General features: G+C 60.1%; 1 protein-coding gene across 1 annotated transcript in view; it reads right to left on the bottom strand.

Annotated features, from left to right (window-relative positions):
- The window catches only part of SHANK3 (SH3 and multiple ankyrin repeat domains 3), a 47,434-nt gene extending 22,902 nt beyond the window's left edge, over positions 1 to 24,532 (bottom strand). Inside the window, exons 1-17 of the mRNA XM_068970961.1 lie at positions 24,248 to 24,532; positions 23,725 to 23,928; positions 22,849 to 22,920; positions 20,836 to 20,944; positions 20,609 to 20,760; positions 20,349 to 20,516; positions 20,156 to 20,272; positions 19,744 to 19,821; positions 19,071 to 19,137; positions 13,134 to 13,401; positions 10,057 to 10,256; positions 8,930 to 9,043; positions 3,834 to 3,909; positions 3,543 to 3,625; positions 3,052 to 3,176; positions 2,828 to 2,960; positions 1,855 to 1,935 (exon numbers count right to left, since the gene is read on the bottom strand). Coding sequence (XP_068827062.1) covers positions 1,855 to 1,935; positions 2,828 to 2,960; positions 3,052 to 3,176; positions 3,543 to 3,625; positions 3,834 to 3,909; positions 8,930 to 9,043; positions 10,057 to 10,256; positions 13,134 to 13,401; positions 19,071 to 19,137; positions 19,744 to 19,821; positions 20,156 to 20,272; positions 20,349 to 20,516; positions 20,609 to 20,760; positions 20,836 to 20,944; positions 22,849 to 22,920; positions 23,725 to 23,928; positions 24,248 to 24,532 — 2,332 coding nt within the window. The remainder of the gene's footprint in view (positions 1 to 1,854; positions 1,936 to 2,827; positions 2,961 to 3,051; positions 3,177 to 3,542; positions 3,626 to 3,833; positions 3,910 to 8,929; positions 9,044 to 10,056; positions 10,257 to 13,133; positions 13,402 to 19,070; positions 19,138 to 19,743; positions 19,822 to 20,155; positions 20,273 to 20,348; positions 20,517 to 20,608; positions 20,761 to 20,835; positions 20,945 to 22,848; positions 22,921 to 23,724; positions 23,929 to 24,247) is intronic.
- Between the last annotated feature and the right edge of the window lie 1,577 nt (positions 24,533 to 26,109).

Genomic DNA, 26,109 nt, shown 5'->3' with positions numbered 1-26,109 from the left:
CCTCTCATCGGTGGTGCCGTGAACTCTTACTACCAGAGGCAGCTGTTTTCACTTCACTGCTTCAGACTCAGGCTCCTGCAAACTGGGCTCTCATGTCCTTGCTCAATCTCAGCAAGTTCTCAGTCATCGACTCTCCGAATAGTGCCTCTTCCTCAGTTTTGTCGCCCTGCCCCCCGGGACCTTATTCAGGCTGCCGGGGTGTCCCCCATGTCCCTTCTCTGCTCTTTGATGATTCCCATCTCCTTACCTTTCTACGCTGAATTTTGGGCAATCTCAGATTTATCATTCAATTCATAGTTCCTTCCTTCGGGTAGGTCAGTATACTGTTCCCCAGGCACGGATTTTTTAAATCTCAGTGGCTAAACTTTGTTTCAGTAACAGTTCTTTAGGAATCCTCTCAAAATCTGCTTATTTTTCTCACTGTCCTGTTCTTGCCTTATGAGTTCTGTCAAACTTGGTGTTTAAACACCGTGACTTGTCTCTCTCACATTTTTCTATGATCCCTAGCTCTTCTGAGGCTAATTCCAGTTTGGGGCTTGGCTTTAGCTTCTCCACATCTCTCGGGCTTTGTAGCGGCATCAGAGCCCTGATCCCTTGCCCTCAGGATCTGTATCTGTCCCAGGACCTCATGGATTATGGAAGCATCAGCTTCCTCTCACACTCTTGGCTCTGATTTCTCTCTTCATTTTTGAGAACTGGGAAATTCCTCTCCCTTCATTTTGAGTTGGCTGTGTATTTTTTAAAGTTTTGCTTTATTCAGAATATTTATGGGAAGACAGTCCTGGCCACGTCAGCTCAATCTGTCTTGGTGGCTGTCCTCTCCACTGAACCAAACTGCAGTCAAGAGCACCTGCTCGGAAGGGGGTGGCTCAGCAAAGGACTGGGTCAGGGGTCAGTCCATGAGGAAAGTGGGAAATAATTTCAGGGGACAGGTAAGGGCTCTTTCTACAGCTGGGGCAGAACCAAGCCTGAGACCAGGGTTGGGGCTCAGTCTAGAACCATGATCAAGGCCCTTCCTGTGCCCAGCACGGGGTCACAGCTCATCTTAGGACCAGAGTCAGGGTCCTCCTATGGCTGGAACCAGACTAGGATTGAGTCCAGATTAGAGAAGGATAGAGCATGTTAGCAGCTGTGTATGTTAGAACATGCCATGATGAAGATATTCACAGTCATACAAGTTAGGGCATGACCACTATTAACTGTCCACAGGTCAGGACGTGGTCATGTATATCTGAGCACGCCAGTGATGAGGCTACTACTGGCCATCCTGGGACTGTGGCCCCCACATGCCCATCAAAGCCCCAACACACTCTTCTTTGCCTCCAGCCACTCGAGGGCCTGGTCCATCACTGTACCAGCAATGTTCCCACGGCCCTGTGAGGTCAGCAGCTCACTGTAACTACCCTGCTTAGCGGATGCATAAGCAGGTGCTAAGAGGGTTAGGGAGGCACCGACCACACAGTTAGCGCCTGGAGCAAAGCTCAGGGCCCCTCTCCTCACTTGGATGAAATGAAGGAGCAAAGTCACACGGGAGGCGTGGGGGGCCGGGAGCAGCACGCGCACATGCAGGCAAGCACACAGGCGGCCAGGCCCTGCTCCCCTACCCCAGACCTGGGCACCCCAGGTCCGTCTCCAGCCCTGTCACCTTGCCGCTCAGCCCCCAGTCCAGCCACACACCGCCTCCCTCTTCAGCCCAGTTCCCCGACCACTCCAGCACCCACGCATTTACCTCTGACCTATCCATACATCCGTCCGTCCATCCGTCCTCCCTTCTGTCTCTGCCTGAGTCTGGCCAGCTCCCCCACCCGGCCCCCCACCCCGGGCTGTCTGCCCCCCACCTGCCCCGCCGCTCACCAAGCTCCTCAAGCTCTGCTGTCATGGACTTGGAGCGCAGGGTCAGCGTCGTGCTGGGGGCTCTCTTAGGGGGCGGCGGGGCTGCAAAGAAGAGGGAGGCCTTGGACCTCCTGTCTAGCAGCAGGCAGCGTGGCGTGGCCAGGTGCAGGTGCCACCTGCGCTCCACCGCCTGGATCTCCTCGTACTCCCGGGAGGACGAGTCACACTGAGCCAGGATCTTGTTGAGGCTGCGGCTGGATGCAAACTTCTTCATGGTGCTGGGAGCTCGGCGGGGCTGAAGGTCAGGCTGGGCCAGGGCCGCTGGGGCCTCAGGAGGCGGTCAGGGCCCCAGGGAGCTCACAGGCCAGCCGGCCCCGGCCAGGGACCCAGGCTGCAGTTTCAAGGGCTGAGCGGGGGACCCCAGAGCCATGGGGTGGGGGCTGGGAGGGGTTTCCCGCGAGCCGGGCTCCTGCCGCTCCAGGGCTCCCCCAGGCCCCGGAGGCCACTGCCCCTCTGGGGGCCGGGGTGTGGGCAGCCAGGCCAGGGCCTGGGCAGGGGCGGCGGGCGGCACAGCCCGGGCGGCGCCGGCGCGGGGAGAAGACGCTTTTCCTGTTCCCGCAGGTGCCGCCTCCCCCTTCCCTCCGACAATAAGCGGCGGCGGCGGCGGCAGCGTCAACCTCACAGTTGCCATGGCAACCCCGGCCTCCAGGCAGCTGCTGGCAGCGTTGGGAAGGAGGGCTCTTCCATGCCAGGGGCTGGGGGGCACCGGGAAGGACGGGGCAGGAATCTTAGGAGGGCAACCTGGGGTCAGGGGTCAGAAGCTGGGGCAGGGCTGGCTGTCTGACGTCAGGGATGGGTACCCAGGCCACGCACGTGGGTGTTCGCCTAGGTTCAGGCCCCTGAGGTCAGCAGTCTGGGGTGCTGCGAGGAGAGGAGCGTAGGCCCGGGGTCAAAGGTCTAAGGTCAGGGGACAGAAGGGGAACCCAACACTCACCTCTGCGTCGAGCCCCATCCTCCTCCGGCTTCCTGGTCACTGACACCACCTTCATGACGAGGCGGTTCCCGCCCTGGCGGATCAGAGCCACGACCTGCTTGTGTCCGACTTTCACCACGTTCACGCCGTTCACCTGCGACGGCCAGGGCCGGGGTGGGGGTCCAGTGAGGCCTCCGGGCTTGGAGGCCGGCACCCACGGGCGCACGGGGAAGGCCCAGCCTCACCTCGATGAGGAAGTCTCCCGTGCGCAGCCCTGCCCTCCAGGCCACGCCCTCCACATCCACCGACTCGAGGTATTGGAGCGCAGGGAAGGCCGGCGTGGGCGTGAACTCCTCGATGGGAGTCTCTGCTGTGGGGCGGGGCGGGGGCGGTCAACGCGGGCGCCGCCAGGGCAGTCCTCCAGTGCCCGGCCTGGGCTGGACGGCCGCACACAGGGCTGCCCAGGGCAAGAAGAGCCGGCCCGGCAATCCGGAACGCACCCCTCTGAGAGGCCCACCCCACACCCCACCAGAAAGGCCCCTACTCCATTAGACACCCTCAGCAGAGGCCCCGAAAATCAGGGAGGGAACAGAACTGCGTCCTCCTACCAACATCCCAAACCCAGAATAGAGAGTCACGGCGGGGAGACAGGAAGGGAGCGGGCCCTGGGGGAGGAAGGGGGCAGAGGCCAGGCAGGAGGTGAGCATCGCCAGCGGGACACCCCCCTGGTCATTACCTTTGGCCCCCCGGAGCACAAAACCAAAGCCTTCGTGGTCCCGTTTCTGCAGGACAGCCACCTTGTCGTCAATGACATAGTCACTGATGAAGGAAAATGGAGAGGTGAGAAGAACACCCCCCAGGTGCCCCAGACGGGGGCCATGGGCAGCGCCCACCCTGGGAGTCGTCCCTGGACTGACCGGGGAGGCAGCAGACGCGCAGGCTGGGCACCACCCCGCCCCGCTGACTGCTTCCCCGGGGCCTCCCCCCGTCACCCCGTCGCGCGCCGGCCCACCCGCCCCTTCCGTACCTGTGTGCAGAGAGGCTGTCGTAAGAGCCCACTGTGTAGTGGCGGAAAAGCCGCTTGGTCCGGTCCTCCCGGGTTTCTGAGGGGAGGTTGAGGAGCTGACGGAGGGTCTGACCCTCCAGCTGGCCTGAACCCCCCTCACCTGTGCGGGCCACCAGCCTCTGCCCACACACCTGCCCCTGGCCTGGCTGTGCCCACATGGGGATAGGGGTCCAAAGCCTGGGGTACTGGGCCCAGCAGTCCTAAGGTAAGAAGGCTGAGGGGACCATGCAGGAAAGGGTCCAGGGTCCAGAATGGGCAGGGGCTGTGGCTCACCCTTCTCCTGAGTGGCTGCACAGAGCAGACCAAACAAGGCCAGGGCAACCACAGGGAGAGCCGACAAGCCCCGAAACTCAGGGCAGAGAAGGTGAGCACGCACACAGGAGGGCAACCACAGGGAGAGCCGACAAGCCGGAAACTCAGGGCAGAGAAGGTGAGCACGCACACGGGAGTGGCCTGGAGCCGTGTCCAAGCGCTGTGTTCAAACAGGCGCATGTCTGTGTGACCTGCAGTCACGTGCAGCTGTTGTGCTCACACACATGGCAGTGCGTGTGCAGGTCTGTGTGTGCAAGTGCAGGTGTCACGCTACATACTCTTATGCTCTGGCCTGGAGGCAACCTTGTGTCGTCAGTGTGTCCCTCACCACAGGGATGCTCACCCTCATGGGGCTTCTGCTCGGGACCGTTTCTCTGAGTGGGCAGGGAGGGGTCCAGGTTTGGGGGGCGGGTCCCCCTGCCTGCTCTCACTGCCTCCCACAGAGCTTCACCCCATTGTGCTCTCCCTGCAGAGCTGGCCAGCTACCTGCTACCCCAGCTCGGCCTTGCTGATGTCCTGCAAGCCAGCAGGTCCCAGGCCACACCTCTAGCCACAACCGCTCTGCTCCAGACGGACTTCTCCCGCGGCCTGCGCGCTGGACTCCCCAGTACCCTTGCGCCCGCTCCTGCTTCCGGCTTCCCAGGACCTCTGCTCCAGCTCTGCAGCCCCGCCACCTCAGGTTTCATCCCTCAGCTCCTCCCTGATTCTCTACCAGCGTAGCATTTCTCAAGATTAACTTACTCGCTAAAGAAGTATGTCCTGAGCCCCTACTATGCACCAGGCTCTGCAAATACAGCAAAGAACAGAAAGAAGCCTCTGCACTGTGCAGTGTACAGTCTAAACTGTACAGCTGAAGAGACAGAGGAGTCAAGGACCAGGCACACACAGAACACGTCGAGTGCTGGCAAGCAGAGAGAAAAAGTTAGTAGATGGGGACACGGCAGCTCCAGGTGGTCACGTGAAGGCCTCACCGTGAAGGGAGAGTTGAACAAAGCAAAGAGGGCATAAGGGAGCATCTCTTTATGTGGGTAAAGGGCCTTCCAGGGGTGGGGGTGTTCAGGGCAGAGTCACATGTCGGGTGCCAGCTTGGGGTTTTCAAGGAACAGTGAGCAGCCTGGACAGCTGGGGCAGAGGAGTAACAGACAGCAGCGGGGAAGGAGAGCCGAGAGGGAACCACGGTTCTGACGGCCAGTCTCCTCCACTGACTGTGAGCTCCCTGCAGGCAGGCGCTGTGCCGCGTTTATTTCTGTGGTCCATACCATGCGTTCTGAGTGCTAACTGGGCGGGCAAAGCGGTAGACAGCTGACTGGCTGGCTGGTGGACGGCTGGATGGCACAAGGGACAGACAGGCCGGGTCAAATGGTAAACGCATATATGAGTGGATGGAGGGAGAGCGCAGGGTGGGGGCTTGCTGGGGGGCTCCTGGATGAGCAGCTGGGCAGCAGGACGGGTGGCTGAGTCAAACGACAGAAGGAGGAGCGGCGGGACAGGAAGACGTGCTCGTGTTACCGTCAGAAGACAGATGTCGGGAAAAGCACTGGTCTGGGTTTCAGAACCCACAGACGTCGGGAAAAGCACTGGTCTGGGTTTCAGCGCCCTACTGCTAACTTGTGTGACTCTCTGCACGTCAACAGTCCCTCTCGGCCCCCCTTACAGAGCGGGACAATTCACCGTGGAGGCCCCCTCGGCTCTGACGGCCTGTAGCTTTATCTCACTGGCTCCCTCCCAAGTGCTCGAGCCTCTCTCCCCTCTGCAGCACACCTGCTTCCACCACCCTGCTGACCCCAAAGCCAGGCCTCGCCCAGCTCTGGGGGGGCCCAGACCGCTCTGCCCTCCACCGCACCCATCTCCACACTGACCCAACTCTGGAAACGTTCACAGTGCCTGCCTGCAGAAGGACCGCCCCCACCCTCCAAAAAAGAGAACCTCTGCAGATCACTGGCCTCCTATTTTTATATTTATCGACCAAACACAGTATATTTATTACATAACGCAAATTCATTTTCCAGTTTTATTAATCAGACACATAAAAGCCAGCTAAAATGAAAACACACAGCATGGTCGCCCAAGGACTGGAAGGAAAAGAGGAGGCGGGGGGGCCAGCAGAGCCACAGCCCGGGGCCCCACACCAGCCGCCAGAAGACCCAGGGCCGCCCCGCCCTGCCCCAGCAGCTCACCCTCCCTGCCTGCACCTGCTCCCTCCCCCCAGACAGGCACCGTGGGAGCTGCGCTCTGCAGACCACGGGTGTCGCCCGGCCCACACGTGTTGGCAGTGTCCCCTCCTTGGCCTCGAAGTCCCTGCTCCAGTCTCAGAAACAGATCCTTCTTTGGATCTGGGCCTGTTGGAAGCAGGTTTGTGTTCCTGGGCTGCCCTCTCACCTCTGGCAGAACTCAGCCCTTGGGTCCCAGACCAGAGACTCTGTCCAGAGCAGCTGGGCCAGGCCTGCAGGTGAGGACAGAGGTGATTCCCACCCGCCAGCGGGCAGCCTGGCAGGCCTGTCTCCCCGCCAACCTATGAAACGCTCCCACCTACCCAGTACCTTCTGGCACCTTCTGATTGCACAGGCCAGAGCCCCAGCCCTCGTCCAGGGGCCACACCATTGCCCAGAGGCCTACAGGCCCCTCAGCAGTCTATTCTGTGGCCTCTCCCTTCTCCAGAACCCAGGCCCAGCCCTGCCCCACCCCCCCCACCCCACTCCATCTCCTAAATTAATCCTAAATGAATCCTAAATGAAAGGCACAATCAGGACAGCAACCCCCTCCCCCAGACTCCGCCTCCTATGACACCGCCAGGAACTAAAGGCCCTGGTCCCAGGACCCCTGCCTCCAGCTCCGCCCCCGCCCCATTCAGGCTCACTCACACCAGAGCCCGTGCAGTGTGGCGGGTACAGCACAGACCCTGCAGCCCACTGCCTGCACTGCAAACAAGACTCTGCTCCTCGAACTGTGGAACCCACCCTCCCAGAGATGGACTAACGACTGTCTCCACCTCTCAGGCCTGCTGGGATGGACTGGAGAACTCTTAGATGTAAAAGAGCGGAAAACCGCGCCAGGCATCCTGACGCTGCTCGGAGCACGCTGGGGGCCAGCGCGTGCAGATGCAGCGGGCCACGCCACACTCTGGCTCACAGGCTCTGCCTCACCCCGTCAGCTGACCCCCCTGGCGAGCCCCAGCCACCCTCCAAGGCTCAGTCCAAACAACCCCTCTGCTTAAAAGCCCTCTCTGACTCCTTCAACCAACTCAGGGAGCCTCCCTGGGCTCACGCCATCACAGTCACACCACAACATGCCTGCTGGAGCACGGCACACACCTGCTCCTCGCTCGGCACAGAGCCAGCCCCTGTGATCCCAGCTCCCAGCATAGCATCGAGCACATGCCAAGCACCTAAGAAACGTTAGCTGTTCTCAAATTCTGAGTTCAGTCGAGACCTCTCTCCCTTCCTCCCCAGCTTCAGACTCAGCTCCAGCTGCCCCTGGACCCACACAGCTCTCCAACTAGAACCTTCATTCCCCACCCTATGGGGGAGCAGAGGGCTCCTCCCTAGGCAGGTCTGGAGGCTTCCTCCCGCCTCTCCTATCCACAGTTGGTACCAGCGCCCAAACTGCTGAAATCATTTTCCGCCTCAACACACCACCCCACCTGCCCACCCCGGGCAGACTAGAGGGGGTCATGTCCCTTCCAGGCTCCTAGCCACAAGGAGAGCCATCAGAGCAAGGGGGTGAACAGCCAAGGGTAAGAGTAAAGAATCCTGCCCAGGAGTGGATGAGCAGCCACGTTCCACCCAGGGCAGAGGCCCAGGCCACACGGGGTGGGCTGCCCTGGGGAAATTCTCAACCCAGGATAAGGAAGCATGGCAATGCTGGGTCTGAGCCCCTCGTGTGCAGAAAGACAGATGTGTGCACCCTGGGTCCAGACACACCATTAGTGACCACCACGAGCCACCACTCAGGAGGGGGCTCCCCTGTCCCACTAGCTCTTGGGGCCAGAAATACCTGTGGGTAGAGAGGCCTCCAGGGCTTGCAGTCAGCTCTGGCTGGGGTTTGAAAGGACCAGTTCTCTCCTTTCTACTGGCAAGATCACCTCACATCCCAGCACCCGGAGGGCTCCTTCCTGGAGGTGCAGGTGACCAGCCGGGTCACACGGAGGCTGCTAACCAGCCCCAGGAGCCACGACCTTTGCCCCCACGTCCTCCCTGCCGGCTAAGGATGTAGCTGTCCCCCACCTGCTGCCTTTAGACCGTCCTGGCCCCGGGGCACCCATGACAGCCCCTCTGGGCCCAGCTGGCCTCGTTTCCTCTTGGCCGGCCCAGGCCTCCCTGCACTGCCCACTTGGACAATCTGTCCACTTTGGAATGACGCCTCTTTTCTCACACTGACCTCTTTACTTGCTTGCCAGCCACACAGCGGTCACACACTCCAAGTACCCAGCGCTGATGGGAGAACCTTGTCTGGGGAGGACTGTGGTCACGAGGGCCGCATGGGGGATCCCAGGCTGGTGCACGTTCACACGAGTGCATGCTGTGGGCATGCCACAAGTGTCTCCAGATGTGCACGAGTGTGCTGGCGAGTGTGGGCTACGTGGCACGTCTGTCATGTACACGAGTTTGCATCTACTTCTGTGTGTGTGAATTTGTTCTAGTCTTTTCTCTGTGAATATAATCTGGATTTGCCTCCAAGCAAGAGCAACGAGAAGCTGGAAGAGGAGGGACCCTCAGGAGCCATCCAGGGAAGCAGGGGTCACTCACCGTGCCGGGCGTCATACTGCCTCATCTGCACCTCCTCCACGCAGTCAGCCGGGAACCAGCCCGTGCGGCCTTTCACGGTCCCCTCCCAAAAACCGCCCTCCCCAATGCTGAGCACTGGGGGGACAGAAGCCAGACAGGCTGTCAGGGCAGGGGGGCGCAGCCGGAGCCCACCTGGCCGCCCTCCGCCCCTGACCACCGTCTCCACTATCACCACCCAACCTTCCCGTCTCTCTCCTCCTCTTCCCTTCCCTCCCTCCATCCTCCTGGCTTTTTCCCTGGGAAAATTTTGGGATCCACACGGAAGAGAGGAAGGAACAGATGGGCACAGCACAGGATGGGCACGTGGGGGACACAGGGACGCGCAGATGGACACACTCGAGGGGGGCAGGAGGCAGGGGCAGGGGCCACAGTCCTGCTCCTGCCCGCTCTCGCCCCTGCTCTTGAACCAACGCTCATCCTTGCTCTGGTGCCCATCCCAGGGGTCACTGCCAAGAGCTAAGGGTCACTGTGCTGTGGCCAGGAGACTGGGCCCCATGATGGACCATGGAGAGCTGGCCAACACGACTGCTTCTTCCTCAGGCTCCCTGGACAGAGGGTACTCCTGAGGGGTGGACCCCCGTGATAACAGAGACCCCATAATGGGAGGAGCTTGTCACGGCACAGGATCCCCTCATTACAGACACCCACAGAACGGGCAGAGAATTCCACATATCACAAGCGTTTCCAATGAAGAAAGTCCCAGAAGTGACACAGGAACCCCATAATTCAAGGAAGCTCTGTAACAGGATAGGGTCCTACGAACATGAGCACCCCGACACCGCCAGCCCCCAGAACGACCCAGAAACACCCCCGTGAGGAGAGGAGCCCTGTGGTGACATTTTGGGGAGCCCAAGCCGGCGGAGGACGGAGAGGGGCCCCCATGACAGGAGCTCCGAGAAGACAAACAGCCCTCCCTGCACAGCGACACAAGGGATCCCCAGCGGCACAGACAGCCCATGATGACCGCGGCGGCTCAGAGTTCCCGGGGACACCCCTGACGACAGGCCCGCCGCGGCCGCGAGAACGCCCCGCGCCCCGGGAGGCCCGGCGCCGCGCCGCCCGCGACCCCGCCCCCCGCGCCCCCTCACCCTTCACGGCCTCGCCGCGGTGCAGCGGGATCTCGCCCTCGCCCTGCGGGCTGTGCGCCTTCACGGCGATGAACTTGCGGCCGGGGACTGCGCTGTAAAGTTTCCGCTTCGGGCCCCGGGGCGGCGGCGCGGGGGGCGCGGGGGGCGCCGGGCCGGGGCCGGGGCCGCCGGGGCCGCCGGGGCCGCCGGGCCCGCTCGGGCTGTAGACGAACACGTAGGTGACGGACGCGATGCCGGGGGGCAGCGGGCACGCGAAGCCGGCGCCCGGGGCCTCCATGGCGCGCGGCCCGGCCCCGCCGCCGGCCTCACCGCAGCCGCCGCCGCAGCGCCCGCCGCCCGCCGCCCGCCGCCGCCCGCCCGCCCGCCGGGGGCCCGGCCCGGGGCCGCTCCATGGGCCGCGCCGCCGCGCCCGGCCCGCTCCCGCCAGCGCACGAGCCGCGCCCGCTCAGGGCTCCGGGGCCGCGGGGCTGCGCTCCCGGGCGCGCCGGGCTCGCTCCATGCCGCGGCCGCTCCGCGCGCCCCGCCTCCTCCGCGGCCCGGCTCCTCCCTCTGCGGGCGGCGGGCCGGGCTCGCTCCTCTCCCCCTGCGGCCCGGTCGCCGCGGCCCGGACGCGGGAGAGGCCGCCGGGCCGAGGAGGACGACGGTGCGCGGAGGGGAAGGCTGGGGAGGGGTCGGTCCGACGGAGGAAGCTCGGGGACACCGGGGGGCGAGGCCGGCCGGGAGAGGAAGTCCGAAGGGGCTTCGGACTGGAGAAGAGCGTCTCAGAACCGGTTCAGGGCTCGCCTCGCCTCCAGGAGGGGCTCCCCCGGCGGGTCCGCGGCCCCCTCCAGCTAGGGCCTCGGCCACCTCACACCGTGGCCGCCGCGAGTGCTGGGCGCCCGAATCCCCCTCTGGACCTGGGTCCTCTCCTCCCGGACATCCGCCTCGGATGCCCATGCCGTCTCCACGCTGACCGCCTGGGCACCAAGCCCGAGGCCTCAGCCCTCAGCCTTCGCCTGCTCAGAGGCCTGCACCGGCTCCCTAGCGCCTGGGCGGACCACGTCCACAGTCTTCGCCAGTAGCCAGACTCTCGGAGGCGAGAGTTAGCTGCACTTCAGTTATACGGCTGGTGCCTTCCGTTCTCTGTCCTGGCCGTTCCCAGCACCTCAACTATCCCACTCCTGCTCGTCTAGCCAACTGTGAAGTTACCGCTCAGCTTCGAACACAGCCTTCTCTGCCGGGCTCTGTGATGCTGGTGGGGACTCTGACATTGCAGGCCAGGCTTTGCCAAGAGGGGGCGCCACCTCCCCCACCTCTATGCCACCCCCACCGACAGCCGCTCAAACTCAAGACACTTCCTCTCCTGCAACCAAAGGTGATGTCCCACTGAGGCCCTCTCCCTCCAGAGTGCGCCAAACTCCCTCAGCCCCGCCTTGGCCGCTCACTGGGAGGCTCCCTTACCTGGATCACTCCCCACTTAATTGCTTCTGAGCCCTGGGCCCCAGCTGTCAGTGTCCTGAGACTTTTAGAACTCCCTGCTATTAGCCCCCACCACAGTTGGCACCCTAGGCACCTACTAAATGTCTGTTGAAAAAAGAGTAATAAAAATCCTATTCTCCCCACAGAGCAGTCAGCTGCAGCCCCACCCAGAGCAAGTCTTAGTTTGTGTTTGCTAAAAGGATGAGTGAATATACAAAAACCAAATGAAAGCAGGGCTTCCACACAGCTCCAACTCAGGAGCAGCCTCTGCAGAACTGAACCATCCCAAAGCTTGTTCTTTTAGCCACGGGGCTATGCAAAATTTGGGGGGGAGAACTGAAGTGCCTTGGGGCAGGACAGATAGCCTTGCAGTCTGGGTAGGCACACAGAAAGACAGAAGACATCACAGGTCAAGGCTGTATGGGCGGGGACAGCAGCAGAGGAAGAAATGGCTTTTATAAGCTCCTGTTGCCCCGCAAGCCCTCCGCTGAACGCTCACACTCAGCAAGTCTGGGAATCAGGTCTACCTGGGGGCAAGTTAAGCTGCTCCCTAGCTCTGTGGCCTTACCCGACCTGAGTGTGAGGACCCTCATCTGTGAAATAGAGCACAGCCTCATACAAGGTCAAGGTTAAGTGAGAGGATACACACTATGCTGCTCAGCCCAGCTGTCACTGAGGAAACAAAGTGCTATTTATGTAACTCTCTCATCCAACATGTCTCCGGAGCACCTTCTATGTGACTGGCTCTGGGGCAACTGCAGCTCCTTCCTTGAAGGTGTGGGGAGGGGAGGGGCCTTAATCAGCAGTGCTGGCTTGTGCTGTGGGCCAGGGGTCCAAGTAGGGAGCCTTCACTACCAGGCTCCAGAAGGCTTCCCAAAGGCAATGTTTTGGGTAGGATCAATCACGCCTAACTGATGAGAAACCCAGGCACAGAGTGGCTCGCTCATGTGCCCAAGGCCACACAGGCAGCGGGTGCAAGCAGTGCGCTGGACTCCAACCGTCTGTCTGTAGAGCCAGTAACCACCTTTCACTCCCACTGCTCGGCTCAGTGGGCTTCCAGCCCAAGAGTCTAGTGGGGCTCGAGCCCAGGCTTTTTGCTGTAAGTTCTGGGAACGACAAGTCCTTGGTTCTCAGGATCCCAGCACTCATGGTGAGGGTAAAGAGGAGAACCATGGAGGCCAGAAGGGTTGGGGAAACACCAAAACTCTCCTCTGGGAACACGGTTGGGGTCCACCTATGGATTTGGAGCCCACATGGAGAGGACGCACCAGTCCCTAACCTCTTAGCACAGCTCACCCAGCCCTGGCTCATCCCAGCCCTCGTCCTCATCCCTGGCATGAAGTTTTCTAAACCACAGGTCTGACCAGACCCTCTCCTCCCAGCACCCTCCTGCAGCTGCCCACTGCCCTCAGCACAAGTCTGACTGCAAATAAAGCTCAGTGTGGGGGAGCCTGCCCCAGGCCCGGGGACCTCACCATCTTCCCTTCCCCACCCTGGGTGGCCCCCACCCAAGCCTCAGCTCATCCCTGCAGAGCCCGGCCTCTGCAGAGAGCAGGCCTCTCCCTGCCACTCGCCCGCCCCAGGCCAGCCCCTCCTGCCTCAGGCCCGCCTCCTCCTACCTGATCTTGCTCTGGCTGCCCCTGCCTGTGGCAGGGCCGCCGCCGTCCTGCTGGTCCCCATCCCGGTCCCGGTCTCTCTCCTGCAGTCGCTGGAGCAGCAGCTGGTGGGGGAGGCTTCGCAGCGAAGGCCCAGGAGACGCTGCCGGCTGCACCTCGCCCTTCAGGTTGATGTCACTGGCTGAGCGCTGCAGGGGCCGAGGCGAGGCCAGGGCGCTGGGGCCAGCCAGCCGCCGCCGCTTCGCGTAGCTGGGGGTTTCCCTGAATGGCACTGGGGTGGGGGGAGGGGGAACAGGTGAGACTCCGGGCGGCCAGATTAGGGAACCAGCTTCTCCCGGTTTGCCTGGTATCTCCAGATTTCAAAAGTAAAACCCTCTGTCCCAGGGACTGCCTCTGTCCCAGGCAGAACAGGTCAGTTGATCACCCTATGACTGAAGCTGGGAAGGGTGGGAGAGGGCAGGGTCACATACCAAGCTGCCTCTAACCCTAGCTTCAGAGGTAAAAGCCTGCCCTTCCTGCCAGCCAGATGAGGTCTCGGGACTGCTTAGATCTGCTCTTGGAACTGCCCATCTCACGGGCTTCCAGAGAGACAAAAAACCGGCCACATGTGACAAACCTCAGCAGACTACCGCTGTATGGAACTATTTGCAGTTGACCGTCACCAGAGAAACTGTGAAAGAGATATTCTAGACCAGGGGTTGGCAAACATCTGTAAAGAATCCGACAGTAAACGTTTCAGGCTTTGCAAGCCATTCAGTCTCTGTTGCAAGGACTCAGCCCAGCCACTGCAGTGTGAAAACAGCCTCAAATAATATATATGAGCAAATGGGTGTGGCTGAGTTCCAATAAAACTTTATTTAAATAGCAGATGGTGATTAAAACATGACCCCACTATATGCTTTTACAAAAGAGTCACTTTAGACCCAAAGACACAAGTAGGCTTAAAATAAAAGGATAAAAAAAATATCTCATGTAAATAGTGACCAAAAGAGATCTAAGTAGCTACATTAATATCAGACAAAATAGACTTTGAAAGTATTAAGAGAGAAAGAGGACATTATATTTGATAAAAGTGTCAACTGTCAACTACATTAACAATTATTACCATGTATGTAACAAATAACAAAGCATCAGAATATATAGAAACCAACACTGATATATTTGGAGAAATAGACAGTTCTACAGTAATATTTAGGACTTCAACACCCTGCTTTCAATAACGGACAGAGCATCTGGAGAGAAGACCAGTTAGAACACAGAAGACTTGAACCACTTAGACCCAACAGGTATATACAGGACACTCCACAAAACAAAAGCAGAATACACATCATTCTCAAGTGCACGTGAAACATTCTCCAGGACAGATCATTTGTGAGGTCACCAAAAAAGTCTCAATAAATTCAAAAAGACTGAGATTATACAAAGTGTCCTCTGCAGAGACAATGGAATGAAGCTCAAAATAAATAGCAGGGGAAAAAAACCTGGAAAATGCCCAAGTGTGTGAAAACTTAAACAACACGCTTAAACAACCAATATGTCAAAACAGAAATCATAAGAAAAATTGAAAACACTTTGAGAAAATAAAAACAAAAATACGACATACCAAAACTTATGAGATGCAGCAAAAGTGGTACTAAAAGGGAAATTTATAGCTGCAACACCTACATTAAAAAGGGAAGTCTCAAAAATAAAAGGGGGGGTCTCAAATCAATAACCTATTTAAGGAACTAGAAAAAGAGAAGCGAACCAAACCCGAAGGAAGGAAACAGCAGAGATGGCATGAGATGAACAAATCAGAGACTAGAAGCACAGAGGGGTCGGTGGCACCAAAATCTGTTTCTTCAAAAACACCAATAAAGCTGACAGATGCATACCTACACTAAGGGGAAAAACTAGAGAAGGGAGGCACAGACAACTGAAAGCAGAAGTGAAGATGGGAATGTCGCTACCTAACGTTATACAAGTAAAAAGGAATACAAGCGGATACTACGAATAACTGCATGCCAATAAATTAGACGAACTAGATAAGATGGACAAATTTTTAGGAAAACGCAAATCACCAAAACTGTCTCAAGAAGAAATAGAAAATCTAAACAGACCTATAAAAAGCAAGGAGATGGGATCAGTAATCACAAATCTCCCAACAAAGAAAAGTCCAGCATCAGATGGCATCACTAATGAATTCTACCAAACATTTAAAGAGGAATTAGCGAAATCCTTCTGAAATTCTTCCCAAAAAAATAGAAGAGGAAGGAACACTTTCTAATGTATTCTATGGGCAATTTTTAAAATGATCAAAGAACTTGACATTTCTCCAAAGAAGATATACAAACATCCAATAAGCACATGAAAAGATGCACCAATAGCTGTTAACAAAATGCAAGTCAAAACCTCAATGAGATAGCTCTTCACTTGGACTAGAATGGCCATATATATATATATATATATATTAAGGTAATAACAAGTATTGGTGAGGATCTGAAGAATTTAGAACCATCATGCATTTCTGGTGGGAATGTAAAATGGTGAAAAACAATTTAGCAGTTCCTTAAAAAATTAAATATAGAATCATCATATGACACAGCAATTCTACTCTAAGTATGTACCCCAAATAACTGAAAGTAGTATTCAAACAAATACATTTCACACATGTCCATATACAATATTCACAATAGCCAAAGGGTGGAAACCACTCAAATGTTTACCAAAGGGTGAATGGATACACAAGATGTCACAAGCAGTGGAATATTATTCAGCCATAAAAACTACTGAAGTAGTGATCCCTCCTACAATATGGACTAAGTTGGAAAGCATGCTTCAGTCTGTTGAAGGAAGCCAAACAACAAGCGTCATTCCACTTACATGGAGTATCCAGAGGAGGTAAATCTATATAGACAGAAAGCATGTTAATGTTGACAGGGGCTGAGGGAGAGGGTACGTGGGATAATTGCTTAATATACACAGAGTCTCCATCTGCGATGATGAAAATCTTATGGAATTCAATAGAGTTGGTTGTGATTGTCTTCACTACCACTAAATTATTCAATTTAAAATAGTTAATTTTATGTTACATGAATTTGATTTTAACTGAAATTTAAATGTTGATTTTAAAGCCTCGATTAAAATAACAGACAGAAGGCTGCATTTGGCCTGGGCACATCGTTTGCCAAGCCCTATTCTAGACTCTGGTTATGCAGACCAGCAGCCTCACCTCCAGCTCCTTAGGAAATCTCGGGCTCCACCCAGACCCTCTGAGTCAGAATCTACATTTAACTAGATCCCTGGGTGACTCAAATGTACGCTACAAAGTGAGACGCACTTTCCTAGGGCACTCTTCAAAAGCAGTCTGGGACAAGTCAGTGAGCAGTGTGCTTCAGAGTGTGTGCACCAGAGCTGGGAGGAGGGCCTGAGGACCCAGAGGCAGCCCAAGGCAGCAGGGAGGGAAGCAGAGGCGGCTGCTCCCAGGCAGAGTCCCTGCTTCTTGCGGGTCAGTCTGGGGGGGGCAGGGGGGCTGCCAAGAGGCTTCCAGGTGACCTGTCCCCTGAAGAGTGACGACAGGGCTCAGCCTACACGAGCCCTCCAGGCGGCTTCGTGCTGGAGGGAAAGGAAGGCTGGCTGGGCAGAGCCTCCCTGCTGCTCCTCCTCTGTGTGCAGGTCCCACCTGGGTCCCCAAGCTGAGGTGAGACACAACCTCTGACGCCCAGAGGGAGCGTGTGCCGAGGGGAGGGGCGGGGAACGAGGGTGGCTCTCTGGATCGCTCCGGTCTGAAGACAGGCTCTGCTATTAACCCTCTGTGCCTGGGGCCTCCTCCTCTGTAAAAGCGGACTAACAGCACTCACGCACTGGGGGCTTGTTGAGAGGGTTCTCACAAATGCTCAGAATGTGCTCCCCTGTAACTCAGGCGCAGCTGGCTGTCATCTGAGTGTATGTGTGACATCTGAGCAGGTAAGGGCGCGTGGCGAGCAGAGCCGATGCCAACAGTGGGCCTAACTGATGTGGCCTCTCAGCTCAGCCACAAATGCCTGACCCCAGCCAGGTGAGCGCACCCTGGATCAGAAAGACAGAAGCTGATAATGGCGACCACAGGGGCCCCAGCATCTCTGTCCAAAGATGAGGGGCAGCGGAGGCCTTCCTGACTCCCAGCCTGGACCACTGACAAGCCCCCACCCTCCCTCCAACCAGCTGGACCAAGGCTACCTGCCAGAGTCCAGACCCATGGAATCGAACGCTGCCTAAGGTCAGTGGGGGAAGGAGTAAAGAACCATAAAAGACTTTATTTTACCTAAGGAAACTGAGGCACAGAAGTCCCAAGCCGCTTTCCCAAGGTGGCATCACAAGCAGCAGATAGAGCCCCACACATCCAGAAACCGAGCTGGTCCCAGGCTGGCGACCTCCTCCAAAATAAGCAGCAGCCCCAGCCAGACCATCACTGGAGCCCCTGCTCTGCCTCCCAGCCCAGTTCAGACCCCAGGCTTCACCACGGTTCTCTCCCAAGCAGAACCCAGACCGCAAGTCGGCACCATTTCATCGGTTCAGTCACATGCTCAACACGCGTCGGCTGCCGCTGCTGGAGGGCACAGGGTCTGCCCACTGTCACAGACCGCTGACCCTGCTTGGAAACGAGGGGCTCACAACCAAGCCTCACTGCCGGCAGGCCTGTTCAGGGGAGCCTATATCCAAAGACTCCTTAAACATGAACTTGACCTTGTCCTAACCATAACCTCCCATAACCTCACATGAGAACCAACAAGGACTCAGACCCTGGGACCAGCCTTAGCCCTTTGCTGTCCACTCTCACTTTAAACTTTGTAAAAATGGAGGCATCAGATTCTGCAGTCCCAACAGAGAGGGAAGCCTGAGAGTCTATGCTCCCAGGAGAGCCGTGGGCAGAAAGCCTTGTCCACCCAGGACAGAGGGAGCAGAGACAGGGCTCACTCTGCGGCCACATGGCTGGAAGGGGCAGCCTCTGGCCAGAAAATACTCTTTTCAGGAGGAGAGGCCCACCCCCAGCCACTCCACATGGGGAGGGGAGCCTCAGGATTTGCAGGACAGCTTCCCAGCCAGCCCCACAGGCAACGCTGCCCTGGGAGAGGGTGGCCCCTGAGGCCTGAGGTTCAGACTAGACAGCAGCTCCTGGGTTCCCTTGGGGGCACGTGCTGGGCCCCCTGAAGCACTGGCTGCTGAGCACTCAGAGCCCCTTGTCCCGAGACGGCTGCCACCTTCCCCACACGCATCCCTACCACTGCGCTCTGACTCCTTCACACAGGCATACAGGTGGTCCTGTTGTGTAAGGAAGGTTGCTGCGGGCCACTCAAAGTGCCTTATGTTTCCGGCTGACGTGAAGCACCGAGCGTCTGCGGCGGCGCTCCTCTACCACGTGTCCCCCGCTGGCCCTCCGCACGACCTCACAGGAAAACAGCTTGACCTAACTCCAACCCCGCTTCCAATCTAAGCTGACCCCTGCCTCCAGAGGGGTAATGATTACGATTGAGGGCAGGAGGGGAAGGGGACGGCAGAGGATGAGACGGCTGGATGGCACCACCAACTCAATGGACGCGAGTTTGGGTAAACTCCGGGAGTTGGTGATGGACTGGGAGGCCTGGCGTGCTGCAGTCCACGGGGTCACAAGGGGTCGGACACGACTGAGCGACTGAGCTGAACTGAACAATTACAACCATACCCTTCACGCTGGCCTGACTAACCGCAATGCACAGCCTTCACCTAATCGTGACCCTCAGCTGCTCCTCTGTCACCTGCAGAGGCCCTGCGCTCAGCACACCCCCTACCCCTGCAGGGCCCACTCGCGGGGCTACTGGGAGAGCTGGAAGAGACGCTCGGGGTCAGGGCTCCTTTGCAACAACCCCATTCCCTCTTGCCCTGTTGGGCCCTGACAACCCCCACAGATCCACACTGGCAGGGCCCTTGGTGGGCAGAACTCACCAACGTCCGAATCTTTGTGGGTCTTGATGACCTCCGCGAGCTCAAAGTTCCCGGCTATGATGGCCACCTGGGGGCGTGGGGAGGAGGGAGGCTCAGCAGCACGGACTCGCCTCCCCTCAGCCCTTGGGGCTCCCTGAACGCCCAAGCAGGCTCAGACTCGGCCGGGGGCCCCAGGCTCAGACCTTGGCCCCTGTCTGACCCACCACCCCAGTCTGTGTGGGACTGAGGGGTCTCCTGGGACACAAGAACTTCAGAGCTAAAGCTGGCACACACTGGCCACCCTGCCCATTCTCAGAATGGCCCCTCCACATGCCTGCTCTCCCCACATCACCTGTGAAGGCCCCTGAATGGACAGTCACGGGCCAGGCCTGTTCCCCCACGTGACCCGTGAAGGCCCCTGACGGGACAGTCACAGCCCACAGCTGTTCTCCCCTGGCCCCAGAGCCTTCTGACCCTCCTCTCCTCTCCCTGGAAGGGGGACCGAGGGAACTGTCCTCAGTGAGCACCCCTCACAGGACCTGGGCACTGCCCTGGCTCGCTCCCTTCCTCCACCTCACCCTGGGACGGCCCTGGGCCCAGAGCCCCCTCACTGCTTTACAGGGAGCAGAGCAAGGCCCAGAAAGCCCGAGCCACGCAGAGACGGAGAGGCGCGCTCCCGCAGACAGTCACGAACCTGGAAGGCCGTCTGGCTGTTGTAATTGCGGATATCCTTGTTGGCTCCACGGAAAAGCAGGACACGGGCACAGCTCTCCTGCGGGAAGATTGGAGGAGGGGTCACGGCTGGGGCAACACATGCACACACGGGGCCCACGGCGACCCGTGCACCACACACACGTGTAGCACGTGCACGAGCAGGTCAGGCTAAGTGTGCAGGTCCTGGCTCAGCAGGCCCAGAGGCACATAGTGCGCGTGTATGACACACGTGTTCAGGGGAACGACAGCACACAGACTGCAAGGCCACCCGGCTCACCGCAGGAGGCGGAACACGCAACTGTGGTGTGACTCACAGGGTCAGACATGCGCACACATGTAGTCACTTACAGCTTCACCCGTGTGCACACGCGTGTGCAGACATGCAGACCGACCTGGTTGTAGAGAGCACAGATGTGCAAGGCCGTGTTCCCAGAGGCATTCTGAGCCCCCATGTCAGCTCCGTAGAACAGGAGGTGCTCCAGGTGCTGCACGTGCCCGAAGCGGCAGGCCTGGGGGAGGGGCGTTGCTGCTGGAGCCCGGACCCACGGGCCGACCCCGAGGCCCTGCCCCTGCGCCCCCGCCTACCTGGTGGACTTCCTGCCAGCCGTTCTCGTCGGTGGTCCCCAGCTGAGCATGGTCATGCAGGAGCAGCTCGCAGCAGAGGGCGTCCCCCCCACCCAGGGCGCTGTGGTACAAGGGCGTCAGACCACGGCTATCCTTGTAGTCCGGTGAGGCACCCAGGTCCAGCAGGGTCTGAGGGCAAGAACCTCAGTATTCATGCCAGGCCAGCCTCTCTCCGCTCCCGGGTCACACGACGCTCCGGCGAGGGCCGGGCCTGCACTGACCGTCAAGGCGGCCGCGTTCCGCTGGCGCGTGGCGCAGTGCACAGCCGTGAGCCCGTCTCGCGTGCGGAAGTCCAGGTGAGCGCCGCCGTTCTTCAGCACCTTCAGCAGGTCGGTGGCATCGTCCAGCTGGGCGGCCAGGCTCAGCGGACACTCTGGGTTCAAGGGACAGGCGGAGGTCACAGTCCTGGCCATTCCCAGACCGTGCCCCTCTCTCATCTGCTTCTCACCTCCTGAGTCAGGATCGTGGAAATTGGGGTCCAGCCCCTTGTCCAGCAGGCGGGCCACCTTGTCCGTGCTGTGCAGCTGGACGTATTCCATAAACTTCTTCAGGTTCGCCTGGAACAGCCAGCCATCCTGATCAGCCCACACTTGACAATCCTCTGGCCATCACCCACGTCACCCAGGGAACTGCCGCGCCCCTCAGTCGGACCTGCCAGCCCACACCACGACCTTCTCCCTTTCCCACGGTACCCTGACCATACACTTCCACTGCGGCCCCAGTCCCAGCTCCACTGGGCCCTTCCCCGCCCTCCCAGCCCAGCTAACTGAGGCCTTCCCTCAGCCTCAGCCTCTGCCCTGGCCTCTCTCCCTGGCCCTGATGCCCCAAGCTGTCCAGCCTGGAAAAGCCTGAAGCCGCGTGGGCAGGAGCCGGCCAGGGGCAGCGCGCACCCCGCTCCCAGGGCAGCATGCTCCTCCTCCGGCGCGTCTCCCTCGCGAGCTCAGCCTGCGACAGGGCCCAGCTCCAGGGCCCTCTGCTCTCGCCGGTGCCCCTCCTGCAGGGTGCTTCTGACTGCAGCTCCTTCACTCACCCAGTCGCACCCCAGTGCTGTCAGCAAAGCCTCACTAAGCTCCCGCTGCTGCTGCAGTGCTGCCTGCAGCAGGCAGGGCGCCCCGGCCTGAGGCCCCTCCAGAGGCAAAACGCATCAGAAAGAGGACAGGTGCCGTGGGGACAGCCCCACGCGAGGGCACGCCCTCTGGCGGGTTAGGACGACGGGATGGGAGGAAGGATGCTCAGAGCGGAAAGACCTCGGCCCCACCGGCATGAGGGGCGGGAGGCTTAGTGTGGAGCTGGGGGCCGGCCGGAGACCAGGCAGGAAACACGGGGCTGTGGCACGGAGTTGAAACTCATCCTAAACTCAAGTGAGACTCACTGAAGGTCAAGAGTCATTGGTGTCCTGCGGGTCACTGAGGTCAGCTTTAGAAGAGAGGTAACTCTGGGAGGAGTCCAGGGTAAAGGGTTATGCCAAGACCAGTGAGGGAGTCTCTGCCCAGCCACGGAACCAAGGCAGCAGAGGGGTCTGGCCAGAGACTCCAGGGTCACAAGGGGGTCACCGGGGCACAGGGGTGAATGTGCAGACCCCTCTCGTAGGCCCCAGAGACTGTCAATGAAGTGTCCAGCAAGCAAATGCCCACGGGAGCCTGGGGTGGGAACTCGGGGAGTCTGCCTATGGGAAGGGCCAGGGTACCTACCCTGCCCCTCCTACATTCAGAGGAGGCAGGGAGGTGACCCCCAAAGAGCATGTGGGGTCAGACCCTCCTAGCAACAGTACCCAGGAGTAAATACCCCACAGGTAGGCCTAGGAATAGGGCCCCAGAGTCGGAAGATCTGGGTTCAACCCCAACATCTCTGGATGCAGAGGTGTAAGCAAGTCACTTAAATTCTCTGGGACTCAGTATCTTCATCTATGAAGTGGGATAATAATAGTTCCTCCCAAGAAAAAAAAATAATGAGATGCCTAATTTCAAGTCCCTCGGACTGGATGACCACTAAGTCCCAGATGCCCTGTTCTCCCCACCCCAACCCAGCTCCCCTCAACAACCACATCTGCTCACGTCGCCCCCGCAAAGACACTGCACCCTACTGCACTCCACCCCATAGCCAGGGGCCCACCAGAGGGGTCAGCGAGAGTCTGACCTGAGTGGAGCCCATCACCAGACCGACCACCCCAAAGTCATGGTGCCTGGAGTCTGCATCCGGCCCTCTAGTCACCCCCAACACCCACTCCGGGTCCCTGATGACAGGACAAAGCAGACTGAGCCAAAGCTGGCCAGCCCAACCAGGCTGGGGTGGCCGTTCTGGGGACGGGGGAAGGCCTCAAGAAGGGAATTTTTCAAGGACATTTTTGACATCACAAAATCCAGCTAAGGCTGAGCTAGGGGAGCATGGGCCATGGCAGGGAGGGGCTGGAGAGAGTGCAGAAGCCCGCCTTCGAGCACCCTCACTGTGGCTGCCTCCTTACCTTTGTGTGAAGCTTTGCAAACTGCTTATCATCAATGAGGTTCTGGGCATAAACTCGCCTCTTGTATCGAAACTGCTCAGGTAAAGACAAGGCAGAAAAAGGCACCCACCTGGACTGAGTAAGTGCAAGCAGGCACGGAATGGAGTCCTGCCCACTGCTGTGTGGCCAGGGCCCCACTGCTCATCACCCCATACTGCCCACTGCTGTGTGGCCAGGGCCCCACTGCTCATCGCCGCATAACAAAGCTCCTGCCGCCGGCCTCTCCAGCCCATGCACACACCATGGACACGACCTGCACCGAGGGCAGGTGTGCTGCACGCCCTCTGCCTGCTGTGCCCTTCCTTTCTCATCCCCACTCCCAGGATTCCCTGGAAACCTCAGTCCTCTTCCAAGGCCAGGTTCCAGGCCTACTTTCCTAGACGCCCCTCTCTGGACAGAACTGTGCCTACCTGCCTGTGCCACCAGGGAGACCCAGTCAGCTGAGCTCAGCGACATGACGCTTGTTCCAAAGCCCATTGCACTTGCCACCCCCACCTCCAAACTGGATGCGGTCCCCTTGCTCACTGGGTGCTCAACAGCCTTTACATCATGAACAGGTGAGCAAACGAGGAAGGCTTAGTCTGTCCTTAGGACAGCTGCACGGGCGGCGGCAGGAAGACGAGACACACATGTGCACACAGCCCGCGGCGGGCGTACTCCACGCGGCGCTCTGGGCAGTCACGCCCGCTCACACCCCGCCGCACGTGCTGCTGACCGCGCGCCTGCACGCGGCTCACTCCTCACTCGCCCCGTACGCACTAACTCCCCGCGTTCGTGCCCCTCGCTGCCGCGCCCTCTGGAGCTCGGGGGCTCTGCCTGTCCCCGGCCGCTGCTCACCTCCAGGTAGGGCAGGGGCGTGTCCAGGTTGGGCGGGTATTCCTGCAGAAGCCGCTCCTCGTCCAGGAACTTGCCGGCGCGGCCCCGGGAGGGCGGCTGGAAGAGCCCGTAGTTGAGCGCGTCCTGGAGGCTGTGGTTGAGGGCGCAGAGCACGCGCTGCTTGGCGGCCCAAACGGGCGCGGCCGGGTCCAGGCGCAGGCACTTCTGCAGCGGAGCGCGGTCGTGAGCCGATCCGGCCGCCCGGCCAGCGCGGGGCACGCAGGCCCGGGGCGCCGCCCGCGTCCCGCCGAGGGAGCGGAGGCCGCGGACCCCCGCCTCCGCGCCCCGCTCGCGAGGCCTCGCCCCGGGGGCGGTGCTTCCCCGGGCCCCGCCCCCGCCCGGCCGCGGGGAGGGTCCGGGTGGAGGCGGCGGGGGAGGGGCGAGTGGCCGGGGCCGGGGTCTCCGGCGCACGGCTCGCGGAGCGCGGGTGGGGGGCCGCGAGAGCGGGGCGAGGGTGCCGCCGGGACCCGGGCGCGAGGCTCACCGTTTGCTGCAGGTCTGGGATGCCGACGCGCACGATCACGGCGCTGGCCCCGGGGCCGTCCATCCCCGCGCCCGGGCCGGGGCCGCTAGCGGCCGGGAGCTGGGCGCCCCGGGGCTCCTCGCCGCGCCCCGGCCCCCCCCGGCCCCCCACCGGAGCCCCGTCGGCCGCGCTGCGCGGGAGGGGGCCGGGGGGAGCCGGGGCCGGGGCCGGCGCCGGGGACAGCGGCTCCGAGGGCTCCGCAGGGGCGGCAGCGGCGGCGGCGGCGGCGGCGCGGCTCAGCTGCATCGGCCCCGGCTCCGCTCGGCGCCTGCCTTCCCCGGGGGCGGGGGCGGCGGGGGGAGGGGGCCTGAGCCGGGAGGGAAGCGGGGGTGGCAGGGGGCTGAGCCGGAGGCGGGGGCCGGGACGCTCAGGGCCGGCGAGGGCGAAGGGGACTGTCTGGGGTCCCGGGGTGGGGGGGGGGGTCCGTGCGAAGGGCGAGGGCCGCGCAGCAGGGTGGGGACCCTGGGGGCTGTGCTGGGGGTGTGGGGACTCCTAGGCCTCGGTGTGGGGGGAGTGGCTGAGCAGCGAGGACCGCGCCGCCCTTCGGCTGCGGAAGAGCATCCGTGGACCACCGGGGAAGATGCGGCGAGGAGGGGGTCTTGGAGCTGGGATGGGGGCCGCTTTGGGCACTGGGACCAGAGAGAGGGCAGGAAGGGGAGAGAAAAACTGGAGAATTAAATATCCGGGGGTGGCGGCTTCTCCCCACTCTACCGACCCCCTCTCCCCACCCTGCTCAAGACCCGGGGATGACAGGGACCAGCCCGGTCCCAGTCCTGGGGGTGGGACGGCAGGGACCTCAGAGCCCTGGGGTCTCTCCCACCGCCAGAACCATTTAACCCTCCAACTTAACCCTTAGGACCTCGCCGAACTGTGTTCAGCGCGGCTGGCGGCTCCCGCATCCCTAGCCGAGTTTGGGGAGTTCGCTCCGGACTCAGGCCCGCCGCTCCTCCAGCCCCCTCCCCAGGTCCCCTGGTTCGCCTAGCTCCGACGCGGGTCACCCCCTCCCGGTCACCTTAGCGACAACAGGATGGGGCCGCGACCTAAGAGGAACGGCTTAGGGGAGGGGGCGCTACTAGTCTCCACCTGCACCCGGGAAGTGAATTTTAGTTTTACGCGTTGTCGTGGCAACGCGGGAGGGGGTGATGAGTAGGCGGAGGAGAGGGGAGCGCAATAAAGAACCTAGCTCAGGCACCACCGCCCCATTGGAGCGCGCCAGCTCCCCCCACCAGTACTCGTCAGCCTCACAAAACTACCCCAGAGCTGGGAAACTCGAGCCCTCACGGTTCTTAAAAGCAAAGAGCAGCCGCCCCTTCACGTTGAAATAGCCCTGATTTCCCGAGAAACAGCTTCTGACTCCCACAAAGCTCCCCCACCGTGCTGGACTCCTCCCCAGAGAACAGGCTCTGACCCCCATGGCGGCTCCCCTTCTCACAAGACACACTTGCTAACCTTCACAGAACAACCCAGCCTGGGGACAACTTCTGGTCCTGGTAGAAAATACCCCAGTCTCACTCACCTTCTCCAAGAGCAGCCCTGGATCCCCTGAGCCTCCCAGGAATAAACTTGAATGAACCGCCCCCCGCCCCTCCACACACACACACACACACACACACACACACACACAGAAAACCTCCCTACCCTTCCCCGACATCCTGGAAGCACCCTACCCCCACACAGACCATTTTTGACACCCTGTTGGAGGAGAAGTCCCCACCCCAAAGAGCCCCACAGTACCCACCGCTCTGCCCCTGGAACAGCCTCTGGTCACCCCAGAGCAAGACCCACTTCCCCAGGACCAGCCCTGACCCCTGAGGGAAACCGGG

Source organism: Capricornis sumatraensis, chromosome 4 (genome assembly GCF_032405125.1).
Source record: "Capricornis sumatraensis isolate serow.1 chromosome 4, serow.2, whole genome shotgun sequence".
Classification (NCBI taxonomy): Eukaryota; Metazoa; Chordata; class Mammalia; order Artiodactyla; family Bovidae; genus Capricornis; species Capricornis sumatraensis.
The sequence above is the reverse complement of the archived record's forward strand: the minus strand, read 5'-3'. Positions and strand labels throughout refer to the sequence as shown.